The sequence below is a fragment of the Cajanus cajan genome, chromosome 4 (genome assembly GCF_000230855.2).
Source record: "Cajanus cajan strain Asha chromosome 4, NIPB_CcT2T_4, whole genome shotgun sequence".
Lineage (NCBI taxonomy): Eukaryota > Viridiplantae > Streptophyta > Magnoliopsida > Fabales > Fabaceae > Cajanus > Cajanus cajan.
In genome coordinates, this window is record NC_138520.1 from 50,876,565 (window position 1) to 50,896,286 (window position 19,722).

The 19,722-nt window shown below is 35.7% G+C and overlaps 1 protein-coding gene across 1 annotated transcript; it reads right to left on the reverse strand.

Moving 5' to 3' along the window:
• Positions 1–11,159: 11,159 nt before the first annotated feature.
• Positions 11,160–14,482, reverse strand: LOC109793808 (small ribosomal subunit protein eS6). The gene is made up of 6 exons (XM_020353282.3): positions 14,329–14,482; positions 14,082–14,146; positions 13,189–13,246; positions 12,987–13,095; positions 12,487–12,759; positions 11,160–11,621 (listed from the first exon to the last, which is right to left on the reverse strand). The coding sequence occupies exons 1-6, from the start codon at positions 14,332–14,334 to the stop codon at positions 11,383–11,385; spliced, it is 750 nt and encodes a 249-aa protein (XP_020208871.1). The 5' UTR covers positions 14,335–14,482; the 3' UTR covers positions 11,160–11,382.
• Between the last annotated feature and the right edge of the window lie 5,240 nt (positions 14,483–19,722).

Below are 19,722 nucleotides of genomic sequence, written 5' to 3' on the forward strand. Positions count from 1 at the left end.
AGTCTGTCTGGAGGAATGGCAAGATCCAAACAAAGAACGCATCGATTAATTCTTTTGAAAAACTGAATCAAATAGAATTAGGTGCACCTCATTTGCATACATGCATACAGATGATAGGTGTACTAGAAGATCACTTATTCTCTGTTTATATTTAAAAAAAAAAAAAAAAAAAAAAAAAAAAAAAAAAAAACCAAAAATCAAAAATCAGAAAAATCCAATACGCCCGTATTGGTATTAATACGGTCGAATTGGAGTTAACGTTAAGTACAACGTTTCAACTCCAATACGGGCGTATTAAAATCCAGTACGCCTGTACTGAACCCCAATACGGTCGTATTGAATCCAATACGGTCCATATTGATTGTAAACTTTGTACATCAACGGAAAGGCCAATACGGCCGTATTGAATCCAATACGGGCCGTATTGGCGGAATTTTGCCTATAAATAAAGACTTCCCCTCCCTCATTTTGCATACCTTTCTTCATTCTCCACATTCCTTGCTTGTGAGTGCATTCCTACAAAGATTATCGGAAATGGCAGAATCTTCTCGCAAAAGGCAGAGAGCCCCGGCCAGACGTGTAATGACAGATCGACACCGGGATCGGCTACAGCTTATAGAGACGTTCACCATCGAGCCGTCAAGAGTGCTCGACTTTGAGCTTCTCCAAGCAGTGGGCTTGGAGAATGATGTCAGGAACTACTTCGACGCCATAGGATGGGGATTTGTCCTTAATCCACCATCCCAGCTATATTTGACGGCCACGAAGGAATTCTTGGCTACAGTCGGCGTCACGGAGTCGACTAACAGCTATGGGGAGGATGTTTGCGCGGTGGATTTCTGGATGAATGAAGGATACCGCTCGCTGACGTTGGACGAGTTCAACGTCCAGGCAGGGTTTTTCAGCCGCACTGATCAGCTGGCATTCCGAGATGCCATATGCGAGTGGCCTGATCAGTGGACTCCGGTTGAGATGTGGAGTTTGCTCACTGGCCGACGGGATTATCATTCAGGGGTGAAGGGCTCCCGGCTCCCGACTGCTCTTAGGATCTGTCACAAGATCCTCACCAGTACTATTCATGGCAGGTCCAAGAGTCCAGAGTCGATTACACGGCCGGATCTGCTGGCCTTATATTGCATGGCCACCGGCCGGAAGGCCAATCCTGGATATTTCTTCCTCGAGCACGTGAAGAAGCTTGGGGTACGAGAGGGAGGAGAGTCCAGACAGGGGTACATCTTGGTTGCCCCACTCCTCTCACAGCTGGCGGAGACATGGGGATGTCCCGATGGTGCAGAGCCAGGGGCATTGGCGCCGAAGCTGATTGGTGCCTCCACCCTGATTAACATGAAGATCATCGCTAGATCGCCAGGAGGGGGGTTTGTGCGAGTAGATGGCCTCGAGACCTTCGACGACCTCCTCAACAACCTCGACTTTGAGGGAGGCGACGCCCCGCAGCCAGAGGCTAGCACATCACGGTCGGACAGGGGATACTTTGACGCCCGCTTCGACACACTGCAGCAGAGCATTGACACGCGATTCGATGCTTTTCAGCAGAGCATCGACACGCGATTCGATGCTTTTCAGCATAGTGTCGGTACATGGCAGCAGAGTACCGATACTCGACTAGACAGCTTGGTGCAGGGTTTTGACAACCTCTCAGTCTGGCTTCATAGCCACTACCCCACTCCTCCTCAGGATCCGCCGGCCGATGAGTGAAGACCGGATTGCTTCCTTTAATTTTTATGTATTTAGTTTGTTTGGGTTGTGTCCCATCTTTTGATTTCTTTTGATTTCTCTCGTACAAACTTATTTTCTATTTAATGAAAATTTCCACTGTTTGATTTTAAATTCTCTAGCAATTTAAATTCTGTACAGCAAAAGCCAAAAACATAAAAAAGGCAAAATACAGAAAAAGCCAAATCAGAAGAAAAGGCAAAATACAGAAAAAGCCGAAAATGAAAAAAGGCAAGGATACAGAAAATCCAACAAACAGTTTGTACAGAATAACTGAGCCTGGAGAGGCTTACCAAAATACTCCTCATCCTCCACATCAAAGAATAATTGAGCCTGGAGAGGCTCGCAGAAATAATACTCCCCAGAGGGAACCTCAGCTCAAGCTCACGGAAAAATCCCCAGCGAGAGCTATCAAAGCAAAATCGACGCAATCCCCAATGGAAGTGTGACCATCCAAGCAGTATATTCAAGTCAAAGGACTTTAAAACTTCCTCAGTGAAGATAGCTCTTCAACTCAGGTGTTGAGTGAGGCTAAGCCTGCAGAGGCTTCCTAAAAAAATACTCTGGGATACATAAGATCCCCAAATCCCCAATCGCCTACATAAGAGGCACTCCTTCAAAAAAAAAAAAAGAAAATCAATAATCATTCCCCAAGCGGAATCCGGCTCTCAGCCTATCATTGAACATCAAGATGATCTGCCTAACAGAAGAGGCCAATCACAAACCAATGACAAAATCCCCTGGCGGATAACAGCCTACACAGAGGCAACAAAATCCAAAAATTAAAAAGAGATACCCGAATAAGGATAAACCGGGATACTCCACCAACGTCAAAGGACGTCAGCCAAACATAAGGCATCGCTCAACTCAGAGAGAAAGAGCATCTGTGTCTATACCCCAAGGAGTCAGAAATTCCCCAAGGGTACCAACAATGCAATGCAAGTTGGGGCACAGGAACCTGTGAATGACTGCACATCCCATAGACGGATCCCTGCGTTATCCAGCCCTCAGTGGCACAAAAATCAAAAACCATCGTCGAAGCAGCATCGTGGACTGTGGAGACAAAATCAACATCCAGAATCCCCAGCGGATAACAGCCTACACAGAGGCAGCAAAAAATCAGAAAATCAAAAAGAGTTACCCGAACAAGGATAACCGGGATACTCCACCAACGTCGAAAGGACGTCAGCCAATCATAAGGCACCGCTCACATCAGAAAGAGCATCTTTGTGTCTGCACCCCAAAGGAATCAGAAATTCCCCAGTGGGCACCGACTACGCAATGGAAAGTTGGGACACAAGAACCTATGAGTAACTGCACATCCCCTAGACGGATCCCTGCGTTATCCAGCCCTCAGTGGCACAAAAATCGAAAAAAAAACCGTCGAAGCAGCATCGTGGACTGTGGAGACAAAATCATCACAAATCCCTGAAAAGGAGATATTCACGCTACCCCGTCATCACAAACACGGAGGTATGCAGCTTCCGGCTCGAGCAATGAGCGAAGCTATCTCTGGAAAGGAGGTATTCACTGCTCACCGTCGTCACAAGGGTACTTAGCTTCCGGCTCGAACAAAGAGTGAAGCTAAGCCTGGAGAGGCGGTATTCACAGCTTCCAGCTTGGGCAGCAAGCAAAGCAAAGCCTGGAGAGGCGAAACTCACACTGCTCACCGTCGTCACAAAGGTGCTTAGTTTCCGGCTCGAACAAAGAGCGAGACTAAGCCTGGAGAGGCGAAACTCACACTACTACCGTTGTCACAAGGGTACTTAGCTTCCGGCTCGAACAAAGAGTGAAGCTAAGCTTGGAGAGGCGGTACTCACAGCTTCCAGCTTGGGCAGCAAGCAAAGCAAAACCTGGAGAGGCTACTCGACAATTTTCCACCGGAAGACGCTACAAGTCAGAAGGTCGGCGCATCACCCGGACAATTGGGTCAACTCCTTTACTTGTCAGCCGGTACACCAAAAGGCCGTCCGACTAAGTAAAGGGCGGGCAGCTGTAGACCCCTAAAATTGTCCGGGTCGGAAATAAAACTCGAAGACCCTCAAAGATCGAAGGAAAGTCAGCCAGAAGGACTCCTAGAAGACCATAGGATGGCTATCTGTAGATTTAGAGGTCTTAGAGTAGCTTAAAATAAGGAAGTGGAGGGAATGAAGCCCAATACGGCCGTACTAAATTTAATACGGCCGTATTGAAGCTTCAACACGGCCACAGTGAACTCAATACGGTGTATTGAAGTTTCTGAAACTTCAATACGGCCGTACTGAAATCAATACGGCCGTATTGAAGCTTCAATACAGCCGCAGTGAACTCAATACGGGCGCATTGAAATTTCTGAATTTCAATACGGCCGTATTAAACTTCAATACGACCGTATTGAAGTTCAAAAATTTCAATACGGCCGTATTGATTCTGTAGCCCGTATTGCGCCTATTCCCTATAAATATGACGTCAATTGGACGTCATTCCACACTTTTGAACATAGTTTCAACCCTCTCCTTGAGTATTCTGGGGTTTTTGAGCAGTGTTCTGCCCTAGAAATCACTCGGAGAGTTGATCCGACGAAGTTCTTGAGCCCCGAGCCATTTTGCTTGAGGATCGAACCTAGTCGAAGGGAAATCCTCCGGATTTCCGTAGTCAAAATTTTATAGGAGGGAGCGAGCGGGCTTGTAGAGCGAGGGAACGCCAAAAAGCTTCCCAGTTTTACGAAATATATAAAAGCACGCTTCAAAGGTTTCTTCTTAAATCCTTCCTTTTACTGCTTTCTGTGTGCATATTTAAACTGTCATCATGTAGATAGTTAATTTATAATTGCTTAGAATAAATAGGGGTAATTTAGTAATTTTACACTGTTATTTTAGAAATAATCTGTCATAGGGAACCCGAAAGGGGCGCTGTGGGGTGCTAACACCTTCCCCACGCGTAACCGACTCCCTTACCCAACTCTGGTTGTAATGGCCAAAGTTGATTTATAAAATCAATTGCCTTATCCCTTTTTCCAATGTTTTGAGTAAAACATTGGTGGCGACTCCAAAGAACCCTCCTTTTGCGAAAATCACTAATCCATGGAGGGTCCCGCTTGTGATTAACATGGATTGGTGCGACATTTAATAAATAAATTGGATAAGATCGACAAGGTCTCAGTTTGAGAACAAGTCGTTCTAATAATCCAATACATTTTCAAAACTAAAATAAAAGCGAGCTCGACCGTCTTCGCGACCGCCGAGGCCCGTTTCGGGCCGGTGGCGACACTTGTATGAAAGATGTTCTCTCTTTGGGATTGTGTATCACTAGGTTGATTATTGAGGACCCTTCTCATCATAAAAAGTTCCCCATTATAAGGGTAAGTGACCTCACATGACTCTCCCTCACTTGTTTCTTCTTCATCCTCACTTGAAGATGAAGAAGTAGTAGCTTCATCATGGCTACTATAAATGTCTTGCCCCCTTAAAATCATCACTTTTTTTTTAGGGCATTGAGAAGCAATGTGGCCTCTCCCAAGACACTTAAAGCACTTAATATCACTAGACTTAGTGCTAGTGTGTGAGGTGTTGATTTTTTTGTCTTTTTCTGTTTCTTTACCCTTGTTTAGATTTTTGGAGGGAAAAGTACTTTTCTTTTCAAAGTCATTTTTCTTACCCTCCCTCTTGTAATCCACCTTAGAGAAAGAAGATGAGTATGAGATTGTTTTAAAACTTTTTCTCAAATTTTGTTGTTCAACCTGAATGCAAAGTTGAACCAAATCATTCAAATCCTTATAAGGGAGAAGCTCAACCTTATCTCTTATCTCAAAAGATAAACCACTTAAAAACCTAGCAATGGTGATATTTTCCTCTTCCCTAATGCCAGCCCTCATTATGTATAACTCCATCGTTTGTCTATATTCTTCCACAGTCATATTTTTTTGATGGTGTCTTTGGAGCTTGTTGATAAGCTCCCTAGTGTAATAAGAGGGAATATGCCTCCTCCTCAAGGCACTCCTTAATTCATTCCAATATTGAATTGGAGGTTCATTATGGAGACGCCTATCTCTCACAAGAGAGGTCCACCAATACATGGCATGACTTTGGAAACTCAAGGTGGCTAGGGAAACTTTTCTTTCTTCACTCACTTGGTGGCAAGTGAATATTTGTTCCACTTTCATTTCCCAGTCTAGATACCCCTCCACATCATCTTTTCCATGAAAATAAGGGAGATCTACCCTAGATTCCCTTGTCTTGGAGGTCCTATGGGTTCTCCTAGGAGGTGGTTGGTAATGATCTCCTAAAGCTAGGCTATCATGCATTGACTCTCCTAGTGTGGAACTATGAGCGTATGAACTATGTTGACCATGATGGTTCTTTTTGTCTTTTTCCTTTAATAGACGAATTTCCTCCTCCATAAGAGCAATATGAGCTTCTCTTTCAAATTTTTCTCTAAGTCTTTGTTGAGATTCTTGCTCTTTCCATAACTTTAGTGATCTTAATTCACGTGATAATGTAGCAAAATCCTTGTTATCACTTGAATTAGTATCACTATGAGGAGTAGAAAATTCTTCCATTATAGGTGAAAGATTCTTTTTAAAGAAAGAAGTTTGAAAAGCAATTTTTTATGCAAGGTTAAGACTAAGTACTTGGAGGATTATGTGTACAAATTGAAATTTGGAGGGAGGTGAGCTACTAGGAGCCACTTAAAAACCAAGCCTCTTCAAGTAAAAATTACTAATCCCCTTTGTAGTTAATCTTTACCAAATTCTTTTTCAATGAAAATTATTTTTGTTGTTTTATGAACTATGATATACTATTCGTATGAAAGCAAGTAAAGACAAGTATTAAGCAAGAATTAAAACTACCTAAACGTGTCCTAGGGTGAGAGCTTGAAAGATACCAAAGATCAATCAAGGACCACTCTCACCAAGTACTAACGAAAAATGGTAAACCTAAGGAGAGATGGTTGTGTACCAAAGACACTTCCAAGACACTCCTTGAAATGGCCCAAATACAAAGTATGAATCAAATCAAAAAGCAAAGAACAAGTGGCTTAATGTAATGTATGAAAACAGCCACCAAGAATTAGTGATGGATTAGTGACTAAATTTGAAAACAAATTTTCAAACTAGTAAGAAAAATTAGTCACTAAAATCCGTCACTAACACTTATATTTTTTTTTTTAAAACAATTACAAATTCAAATTAAATCTCCAAGATGCTTCACGGTTTGTCCAGTCCAGCCACCACCAAATTTCCAGCCAAGAGTGTTAGTGTTTGTGTTTAAGTAGCCAAATCCGAAAGCAACCTCTAGCTTCCTTCCTCCTCCTTTCCTTAGGCTTCTTTTGATGACCCTTGTAGAACTAGCTTCTAGGAAGATAGGCTAGGTCAAACTTAGGCCACACTTTGATTTGAACAATTATAAGAACAACCAGAAAATATGGAAGAAGTAGGGAAAGACAAGAGTAGATTAAGAAATGACAAGTTTAGATGACACAAAAATGTAGATGACTAGAACAAGAAGGAATTTAACCTAGATTGGTTCTAAAATGGATGCTCAAAACCAAAAACACTCAAGAATAGAATAGCTGAAAATTTTATGATTCAAAATAGGTTCAAACCGAGAAGCAAACAATTGAGAAATCAAACTCCTTGATTGGCTTTTACTTTTCAAAATAGGTTTAGCATTTTTTTTTTAATCACTTTTGTTTTGAATTTCTTTTGATCGTTCTTCTAATATATTTTTTTTTACAAACTTAGGAGTTGCCTTTTTCTTTCAATACTTAGAAATCATATAAGTCTCGGTCACCTTATGAAACTCTAAAAACCGGATTTCAAATTTGAATTGCCAAATGATAAACAAATAAGGTTCAAATTCAAGTCAAATGAGTCATGCTTTTTATGCTTGTAAATTTAGAAGGCACATGCACGATTTTAGGCTCCACAATTCAAATTCAAATTTGAATTACAAACACAAATTTCAGCACTCCTTTACACAACAAAGATCAAACACTCACGGATTAAAGAAAAAATTTTAAGACATTTTCAAATTTTTGGAAACCTAAATATTCTAAGAAAACTACTAATGATCTAATAGTAGTTCATGAACTCAATCAAACAAAAAATGAGCTTATACCAACAATAATAGATCTCGGCCAAATCCAGAAAATACTTTTAAGATGCAATTCCAAAAGAAAATCAAATTGGATCAACAAGCATAGCTAGGAATGATGAACATGAAAGAACTACACAATCCTACTAGACATGGATTCCAAAACAAAAAAATAAAACTCAAGCAATCAATGACCGAATAAAATTTTCAATGAGACTCAAAGAAATTAAGAAGTTCATAGGCAGAAAATTTTCCTAATAGACAAAAGAGTTGGAGCATGATTCATGGAAGCAATTCAAGGTAAAATGCATATATGAATCATTCAAGCAAAACCAAAACTAGATCCATCAATTTTAAGACAAAAAAATAGATCTAGGAAGGAATCAACTCTAATATGACATGAACACAAAATGAACAAGATGAACACAAGATGAATGAACCACGGATCACAAATTTCAAAAGATAAGGATCAAGACTTATCTCTTGAAGACAAACCGGATGCTCTTGATACCACTTGATGTGCTTCCACTTGGATGCACATGGATGATTCAATCCTTCACGGAATTCCTTGGAGAAACTTCAAGGAATGGAGACGCCACAAAGGATCAAGGTGACCTAAGCTTGCTTCAAGCTAAGTCCAAGGAAGAATGGTGTCCTAGCTCTACAAGGAGAAGCTCTCAAGTAGGGTAGAAGCTAGGAGTAAGGTGACTTCGGAGAAGGAGAATTCTATGTGAGAAATACTCATTCAATATAATCCAAAGTGAATACAATGCTCGGCCATAAGGAATATATAGGGTAAAATTAGGTCAAATGGTTCCTTGGGTTAGCCTAAGGTTAAGTAAAACCATGGTGTGGTTACTTAACCTTAGGCGCCTAAAATTTGAATTCAAAATTCAAATTTTAGGAGCCAAACCCGGAACCTCCATGTGCTCCATCATTTGGCATGTAATTTAGCTTCTCATTTGAGTTGCATTTAAGTCACACCATGTGCATGTGTGCACATGGCCGAAATGCCTCTCAAATGCCAAGTTAATTACATGCTAATGATAATTCACATGTAACCTTAATTAACCCTAAATTCTAATGACCTCTAAATGAAATTCCTATGCTACATGGCCGGAAATACAAGGCCCAAAAGAAATTCAAGGCACTAAGGCTCAATCCTACATTAACCCTAATCTAATGGGCTTGAGACAAAACCCAACAAAATAAAGTGGCGGGCCTTCCTTGGGCTTGGGCCCACTCTTCATGCATCATCATTGCCATAGCCCTAATAGTTGGGCCCTTAGCCCATGGGCCTCCTCCATCGGTTTTGATTGGACTTTTAAATTTATAATTTGAATCTGATAATTTAATCTTCGCTATGGTTAAAATTGATTTTATATATATATATATATATATATATATATATATATATATATATATATATAATATTAAGATTTTAAGATAAAATTTTATAAAAAAAATTATTAGTTAATTTTTAAATATTTAATAATTTTAAAATTAATATTAGATAATATTTAGTAATTAAAAATATTTTTGAACATTCAATAATTAAGAAAATGAATTGGGAAAGAAAAAAAAAAGTAAGAAAGAGAGCATAGAAGGGAGAGAGAAAATAGAGTATGAGAGATGGGAGAGAGAAACAAATTATACAGGTGATATAAGAAAGAAAAAATAAAAAGAATTTCAAGTTCTCTTTTTTTTAGAATTTGAAATTCTACTATTATAAAGAATTTTACATATACTTAAATTTCAAAAATTTTGTTGAAAGTTCTCCATCCAAACTATACATTTCACTTCAAGGCATTTAAAATTTTTCAAAAACAAAATAAGACTTAATTATATTTTTAGTCCTTCAAATTTGTTATAATTTTTAGTTTCTCAAATTTAAAACTTTTTTAATTTTCATAATTTCAAAAAAAAAAATTATTTTAATCCTTATACTTAAATTATTTTATTAAATAATCTATGAAGTATTGTCACAAATTATTTTATTAAATAATCCAATATCGATCCTGTATAATAGTCTCAATTTATCACTTTTACATATGTTATTAATAACATATAAAATTTTTCAAATTACAGAAACTAAAAAATATTTTAAATTTGAGGGATCAAAAATAAATTTATTTAAAACTTAATAGATTAAAAACATATTTAAGCAAAAAATAATTTATTTCATTTAAATTTTTCATCCAAACATAATCCAATATTTTAAGTATAATTTTGTATTATACAATATTTCACCACAATAATATAATACATCATTCAAACTTCAATGTATCTGAAGGTACGTGCACTTTGTTTATCCTTCGAACCCTTTAAAAGAAATTGAAAAAAATCTTTAAAATTCCCAAATTTAGTTTAAGTGTTTAAACTGTTGCCTTCATTTGCACCTTCGGGGACATCGAATAAACCTAATCACTTGCCATTATATATATATATATATATATATATATATATATATATATATACGAGGAGGGTTCAAACGGCACCGGTGTAACTTTTACTAAGTATTACACCATTCAATAACTTTATATTAATTTTGAATTTTGAAAATCCAACCGTTATATTGAAAATTCATCTCTTAGATCATATATATCAAATTTTGTTAAATTTGAACAACTTGAAGGTAATCAAAATGTTTATATTTTAGTGTATTTTAAAATGAATATATTACGTCAATTTTGTTTTATAAGAATGAAGTATCAAATCATCTTGAATTAATATAAAATTTTGTATATATGATCAAGAGATATGAATTTTCAATATAACGGTTGGATTTTCAAAATTCAAAATTAATATAAAGTTATTGAGTAGTGTAACACTTAATAAAAGTTACACCGGTGTCGTTTGAACCCTCCTCTATATATATATATATATATATATATATATATATATATATATATATATATATATATATATATATATATATATATATATATATATATATATATATGTGTGTGTGTGTGTGTGTGTGTAAATTAAGTTACGTTCTTATAAATTTTGAACAAATAACATTTTACATGTTAGAGACTTTAAATTTCCATTATTTTAAGAACCATAGTGTTTTGAAAACCCAAATGGTATTTTACCCATATTTTATCTAAAATATATATTAATTGCACTTTTAAATAAGAGGAAACTATGTTGAACCAACTCAAATCCAAACCCATCAAACAACCCTTACTCCAGAGGTTCTCAAATATGGAAAAACCATTTATTCAATGTGTCGAATTGATCGGGACCGTAACAGTACTTCTTCGGGTGTTATAACCGGGAAATACACTGTGTGCATATACAGACTTCATTTCCTAAAGTTCCGTCAACGACTATTAATCTCATGCATAAAATCATAAAATAAGATGACATAGATAACATATTCCAATTAGTTAAAAATGATTCAACAAGTAATACTGCTTAAGAAATACTTCAATAACTCAATGTAATCAAAAATAGCAAAAGCAGTTTTTAATTTATCATAACACAGCCGTCATAAAATAACATTACCAAAAACTACATATGATGATCAAACTTCACCATATCTCTCTCTATTATATCTGAAAGCAGGCTATTCAGTCGCAACGGCCTTGGTAGCACTGGAAACCTTGGATCTCCTCTTAGCCAAACTCTCACTGCGGCGATCCCTCTGCTCCTTCAACCTGGAGGCCAGGAGTTTCTGGTATTCTGCTGCCTCTGATTTTGCCTTGGCAATTCTCTTCTTCTTATCAGCAATTCTTGCCCTCTTTCTTTGGAGGGTAAGAGGGGTGACCAGTCTTTGAATCTTGGGAGCTTTACTCACCTTTTTCCCTGCAACCATTTATACAATAACTATGTCAGTATATATGATCAATACAATCACAAAGAATATGTCATTTTATCCAGTGTCTCAAAGAGACCATGATCTATTTATGCTTAAAACAACTTTTCAATTCAAAGGGTCCTCCAGTTTTCCATCGAAACTAGATTGTAAGAACTCACCATGTGAGGTTCAAATTTGTACAAGGATCTGATATATTATTTCTTGGAAAGCAAGCACCAGCTTAGCATCTCCTTGAAATTAAGGGTTAAAACTCAGCCAGGGAGTGGGGAGATATTTTATATAATTATTAATAACAAAATTTATCCATATATATTTCATTACCAATTTGAAAGAGACACCAATTTGACCCTATACATATTTTCAGAGGAACAAGTCAGGCAAACACCACAGGCTTTATCAAAAGATGTATATTCAGTTACATGAAACAAACATCACCGTAAGAATCTATCAAAAAACACAATTTCAATAATCAATAATAAAAAAGGCCTTTTAATACAACAAATGAAGGCAAGCAACAAATTTCCTTTTACACAAGTCATTTTGCTGTACAATTTTAGAAAATATCAAAGGAATAATACTGCAAATCAACCAATATTAATCATGCATGAGCCACAAATAGGTTCATCATACAGACATGCACCAACATTCACTTAACAAAACAACTATGGGAACCGTACCACCATCAAAGATTTGTAACATGACACTTGCAAAATCTGGTCAAGTTGTCAACAGATTTATAGTTAGCTACAGCCTTAAATTTCATATTGTTCTTTCATTAACATAATCTATTTCTATATTTTAGACACTTTTAAATCAAGCAGATACAAAAATTCAAAGCACCAGAAATTTTACCAGCTTTTGTCGTAAATGTCCGACGATAGGTGTTAACATACTTCCTCACATCATCCTCCTTAGACAGGTTGAACAATTTACGAATTTTGGATGCTCTCTTAGGACCTCTCATCCTTGGCTTCTCAACATCAGTCAGTCCTGGTAAATCATTCTCACCCTTCTTCACAATTACAAGGTTCAGAACAGAGAGATCTGGGCTGACAATGCACCCACGAACAGACTTTCTCCTACGTTCTCCATTACGCCTTCCATATCCACGGAAACAAGGAGTTCCTGTTCAAGTAACGAATAAAAACTATTAGTGTTGGCAAAAAAGATGATGAGACTTCTGATATAAAAGATATATTACATATTATATTACTAAAACATTGAAGTTCTTCAAAAAATAAGGCAAAAAAGCAAAATCAATTTTAAAATATTAATATATAACAAGAGCACAGTACAAAGTAGAACAAATAGGTTGAACCAAAAAAGGCATTGAAGCTAAACAAAAGACCCACCCCTGTGAAGCAACAGTCGAACACGACCAGGGGTCAGCACTCCCTGCTTCATCGGGAATCCTTGCTTGTCACAACCTCCAGTGATTTTGAAAAGATAGCCTTTAAATTCCTGTTGGCAACAGGTATAAAGGTGAATATATAATCATTAAAACTCTGCAAAAATTTGGAGCAGACATTCAAGGTTTGCAGCTAAAGAGTATACCTCACCAAGTGCATCTCCACTAACCTCCTGTGAGATCCTCTTGTCCCAAAATGCTCGTCTGCAATTAAAAGTTAAGATTATTGTAATAGGAAGACAAGTCACATTTCCCGACATTTCCCAAAGAACATATAAAATGAGCTCCTTCGGAACAAATCATTTGGAATTCAGTGGTGCAGGCGTGTGGCAATACTGTGAGATGGGTGATTCATCCAACACTTTAAATTTCAGATATAGAGAAGAAAGATAATAATTTATCGGTAATTCTGAATCATTCACGAACATCAAAAGGTTATGATACACCAAAAATAAAAAGAAAAAAAAGTTGATGTGCACAGTGCAAATAATATATAATTTGCTCTTTGACAATATGTCACAAATTTTTACAACAGAACAAGTAAAAAAAGGTGTCTACCATCCCTCTCCTCAATTCCTCAGTCAAGCACAATGTTACAGTGAAGTACAACATTTGGGTGATTGATATATAACTTTACTTATTAGAAATTTTTTCAGAAAACAAAATCATGATACTTTTTTCTTAAAACATGTTATTACAAATTAATTTACATATTAATTATTGGCTCTGGCTAGTGATATAAATTAATTTACATATTAAACGCTTTACTTCTATAGTTTTGTTGAAGTCTAACATCAGTGTTCAGCTAGTGCTAAAACTTAAGAAAACCCCTAGGATTGGTTTAACATATCCCAAAATAAAAGGGATAAAAAAATCCAAGGGTGAATGCATTAGTTGTATTGTGATTCATCTTTTCTGAGTTTCTTAACTAAATGAATTATTTTCTTTTCAAAGCAAAGCACAGACAGACACCAACCTGTAAAAATAAGAAATAATTTAATAAATTTAATAAATAAATAAACAAAAGTGAAGAGACTACAATTTCTGATCGTCATCGATCTCGAGCTTCTTCTGGCACCCAGTGGTGGGGTTCGCAATGTTGAACTGCAGAATAAAAAATCACAAAGCAAAATTAAGCAACGAATGCACATAGAACGAATACATATAGGCGACAACCAAAAAAAAAATCAACAGCAGAAAATAGAACAACTACGGAAAACCAAACCATTAATCATATAGAAGAAAGGACAGAAACAAGAACAACATGGACTTTGGAGGAAGAGAACCTTCATCTCGCGATCTTCTGCAACCGCCGCGTCGAACTCTCGCTGAGAGTGATCAGAAAACTGAAAACGTGCGCACGGTAGAGAGGAAGTAGGGTTTTAAGTTCAACATATATATACCAACCCAGTTGTGATTCTTGAGCCTCAAATGGACTCGTCAGCAAAATTGGTCTGGGCCTACTTGAACGATGTATAGCCCAACAAGAATAAGTACTTTTACTCTTTTAGTAATTAAAATTTGATTCTAAATTTATTCTAAATATCTTATTATGTAAAATATATGAGATAAATATTTATTATATATAACTAAAATTTTATAATAAATTATATATTTAAATATATTTTTAATATCTCAAATTTAAAGTGAATTTATTTGGAATTTTTTAAATTTAAAATTGATTTTTGTGTTTTATAATTTTAAAAAATATATTTTGGTATTAAATTTTGTTCGTAAAAAATTAGAAGTAATACTAGATTATTTAAGATTTTAAATATATAGGTCATACATATTTTATAAAATTAAAAATTTAAGTTTGACCATTATTTATCATAAAATTATTTATAAAATTTGATTTGACTTATTAGTCTATTTAAAAATTTATTTTGTACTTAGTTTATTTAAAAACTTATTTTACATTAATAACATTAAAAAAACTAATAAATTTAATATTTTAAATAAGATTTTTAAATGCACTTTCAAGTCTTTGTTTAATTTGTGTGATAAGTCTTTTTTTAATTTGCATGATAAAAAATAATTTACTCTATTATTGAAATTTAGAGTTTAAAATTAAAAAATAAAAAACTAATTGAGGGACAATCATGCATACTCATATACACTAATGTATACTCATACACAGACTGTAATGAAGAAGATAATCTTATTAAGAAGGTTTAAATATGTTTTGATTCCTTAAATTTAAATTTGTTGATTTTAGTTCTTGTAATTTCAAAAAATCTTATTTTAGTTCTTATATTCAAATTTTGTTAAGAAATTTATTAAATATTATTGTATAAAATATACTTATTGATGTCCCTATTAGTGAAAACATCACAATAAAACCAATTAATATTGCATAATCGTCTTAATTTATCACTTTCAAATATGTTATTGGTGATCAAAAGACAAAAACAAAATTTTTGAAAATTACAAAGATTAAAAAAAATTGTTTTAAATTTGAAGGACCAAAAACAAATTTGTCTTAAATTTGAGGGACTAAAAACATATTTAAGCCTATTAAAAAAACTTTTAAACATTTCCTATATCATGTTTGAAATATTTTAAACAAATAACCATGAAGATGAAGGGTAGGCATGGCAATCTAACCCGCCCCCGTGGGTACCCGGCCGAACCCACCCTGATTTGGATGGGGAAAACCCGTGTTTATCGGGTTCGGGTTCGGGTTTTCCCCGATTGATAAAATCGGGGGCGGGGACGGGGATGTTCCCCACCCCCACCCCGCTTAATAATATAATTAAAAAATTATTTATATATATATATATACCAAAATTAGAAATATTTATATGTAAAAATTTATATTATTTTACTTTTCTTTTATTTTTTTAAAATTGTTCATATTTATTTAAAAGAAAAAAAGAAAAAAAATAGGAGCGGGGGTGGGGGCGGGGCAAGGAAACCCGAACCTCACCGGAGGCGGGGATTGTGACACCCTTCTACCCCATAATAGATAAGTAACAACAATAAGAATAATTCAATAAATATAACATCAAGAAGGGTCCACATATTTTAATAAAAACTCATAGGTTCACAAGTCTTGAAATAAATAGAAATAATAATAATAATAATAATAATAATAATAAAGTTTTACTCTTAAAAGAAAATTATCAAGGTCTCTAAAGAAAAATGAAAGGGATCCAGAATTTACAAATATAAGGTGAATATAAAACTCCTAAAAATAAGTCTCCTCAAACGACAAATAACAATTCATAACTAAAGCATCCTAAATTCATGCCCCAATGTCACATCCTATTAGAGGAGAACCCTTTCCCTTTAGAACTCAACACTATGAGTGCCTTCATCTTCACCTAAAAGAAAACCACATAAAAACAGGACGGTGAGAGATAGATAACATCATATATGAACATAGAGCTACCCAATTCCCACCCCACACCGTGCACCAAAATATCATCATTAACTATAAACAACAAATACATCTCATATAATTACCAAACATCATTTTTTTTCAATCATACAAGCTTTCATACACATGCTCACTATATGCTCATACACATCTCCTCTCCTAAGAGTCTCAACTTGGCACTCCGCACAATGGGCGTACCTCGTCAATTCCCTTAGTTGTTGCCAATGCGGGCATACCGTTCTCACACCCTCCCAGGGCCAGTATGTTGCACGGTTAAACACCTAGCGGCCCGTGCAAAGGCAATCCACCCATCGTTAAACCCTCTGTGGCCAGTGAGCTGCGCAGTTAAACACCCAACGGCCCACGCATGGAATGCCTCTCGTCATGGTCCCCCCTGTCTCAACCCCTCTCTGGGCCCAGGGTCCAATGCAATATAGCCACGTCTGGCTTCTCAAGCACCACATGCAACTCATAAGTCTCATGCAACTCATGCATCCCACGTAACTCATAATTAATGCATCTCCATTATATAACATCATCACATGTCAATAACAATCCATGCAATATCATCCTCACATGCTAGGTACCTATCATTAAGTTATCAACATCATAGACCACAAATTTCACATAATTCTTCACACACATCACAATATCTATGACATTCAGTTAATAATTTAACCATAACTCGAGATATACATATCCTTTCTAAGTGATCCCAACTCCATTATAATCCTAACATCAATATCTACAACTTTCATGAAGAACACAAATCCTAATAAAGTCGTTTAGGTTACCATTCAGGGCTCACAAAAATTGATGTTGTGGTTCGCACACAGATTGGAAGGCTCAAATTGCAACTCACATAACTTGATCAAATATTAATATTTTTACACGATTCTTGTGTCTAAATGGTAGCCACAGATGTCTAGTTTCTAACAAAACAAACGGCACTCGATTTGGATAACTACACAGAAAGATATCGCAAAATTACAAACGTATGTCGGGGTCCCGACGCCCGACGCCCAAAACTGGCGCTGAGCGCCCAAATCTCTGCCCAGACTCCCCTCTGTGAAATTAAACCTGCGTTTTACGAGTTCCAACCAGATTTTTACCAATTTTCACTACTTCTACACCCCGTTGGTTCAGTTTAACTCCATTTATATTCTTCATACGTTCCAAATCAATCCATACACATCTCAAGCCTCAAAAATTGGTTTCCATTGGTTTTACAAAAAAAAATCTAAACTCTTCTTAACACATAAAATTCAAGTCATCAAATTTAAGGATAAAGAATTAACAAGAAAGCCCCAATGGAATTCAAAGACAATTCAAGAAATAAGTTCTTCCAAATGAATTAAGAATTTAGAACATCGATTGCACAGATAATCGTTCAGAATTTTAAATAGAGTTCCTAGAGGGACTTAGGGATTGCCCTCACTACCCGAACACCCCTATATTCACATATGAAGAAACCCATCCCCCCGTACCTGGATGAGCAGAAGATGAATGGTCTTGGTGTGATCTAAGATTGTTCCTGAGTACTCTTCCTTAGAGCTCTTTGTTTCTCCTTTTTTTTTTTCCCTAACCCTTCAGAACGCAAATGAGGCAGATAGGGTTAACACCACCTGACTCCTTTCTTAAAATTAATCCATTGGACTGGGTCAACCCAACCCATTTTCCTTCTCTTCTAACCCACTTCTAATTTTCCTCAAAATAATTAAATAAAATAAATACATGTATATTATAGAATATTTTTTCTCTATAATAATAATATATTTCTGACCCTAAATATAATAATATAATTTCAATAACAAAATATCATATAAAATCAACCTTCTCTTAAAACATATAAATATTTATTTAAAAATGCTAATAAAAATACTTATTTAATACGTACAAAATAATTGTCCAAAATAATAATTATTTAAAACGTACAAAATAATATTCCTCTATAATTATTAAAATAATTATGACCAAATACCAGCTAATAATAATAATAATAATAATAACCTTTTTGAAAATTGGGGTGTTACAATACTCCCATCCTTTAAGAAATTTCGTCCCCGAAATTTTTGTAATGGTAGACTTCTCTCTTCTTACTTTCTAATCCTTATGCAACCTCACTACCTTATTGATGTACAACTCTATCAATTTCACCAAAGGATATCTAAAGGTAAAACAAGTAAACTTGGCGAGTCTATCCACTAAAACACAAATAGAATCGATCTCTTAAGTATCTCAGACAAACCTACAATTAAGGTCTATCCACTCACCATTACAGTTCCAAAATGGGACGTCTAAGTGCTACAAAATTCCAAAAGACTTCTTGCATACTAAACACGAGCATACAATTTCTCTACTCCTCTCTTCACCTTAGGCCACCATGCTTCCGCTGCACCACTCTGATACATCCTCCTAAGGTCCCGATACATCTCAGTAGCTCCTAAATGAATGTCCTTCCTCTAAAATCATCTTTCTTAATTGAAGGTTACTAAGCACCCAAATTTGTTCTTGCACCTCAAAATAACATCGATTCTACTCAAAAAAATTATCTACACTCCTACCAATCTTTTCCACTTGGTTCTCTAAGAAAGGCTCTAACTCCTAGGCTTCTCTAATCTCATCCATTAATTCACTAGTCACTTTCAACATAATCAATTCAATGCTCCTAAGGATAATCTCACACACAAAGCATAAGTCTCTAAATTCTTCAATCAAATCCAACCCTTAAATCATCATAAACGATATACCAGAGGTTATCATAATCAAGGCATCTGCTACAACATTGGTTTTACTTCTATGATCATCTCTAAAGATTAAGCACCTAAGCGTAAGTTCACTAGGTATACATATCATATCTCTAATTTCACCACTCCATCTACACCCAAGTCAAACTCTTATCCATCACCTTATCCTATAGCCTCATATCTTGTCACCAAAATTGTGCTTCTCCAATTTCCTTCAACAATCCATTCGTTACTCAAGTCATACTTAGTCTCACACTACTAAGAGTAACCTTATAAGCCAAACTTAAATCTCTAATTTGAGCCAAAAGGATTCATCTCTCTAATCATAAGGGAAGATAAATATAAAGGTTTCCTATACAAAACATCGGTCACCACAATAGCTTTACTCAATTAACAACTAAGTTTGAAATATTAGTCCTCTAGAAATTAAACTATCTCTTTAGTCACATAATTAACTACTCAGTCAACAGATAATTAAGGCTCTAACGATCAAAAAATACTTCAAGCTTAGAATCATATACATAATGTCTCTAAATCTTAGTATAAATATT

Coding starts and splice junctions, on each gene's coding strand:
- LOC109793808 (XM_020353282.3), bottom strand. Junction 13,247..14,081: donor ATCGATGACGATCAGAAATT/GTAGTCTCTTCA, acceptor TTTTAATTGCAG/ACGAGCATTTTGGGACAAGA. Junction 13,096..13,188: donor GTGGAGATGCACTTGGTGAG/GTATACTCTTTA, acceptor TGTTGCCAACAG/GAATTTAAAGGCTATCTTTT.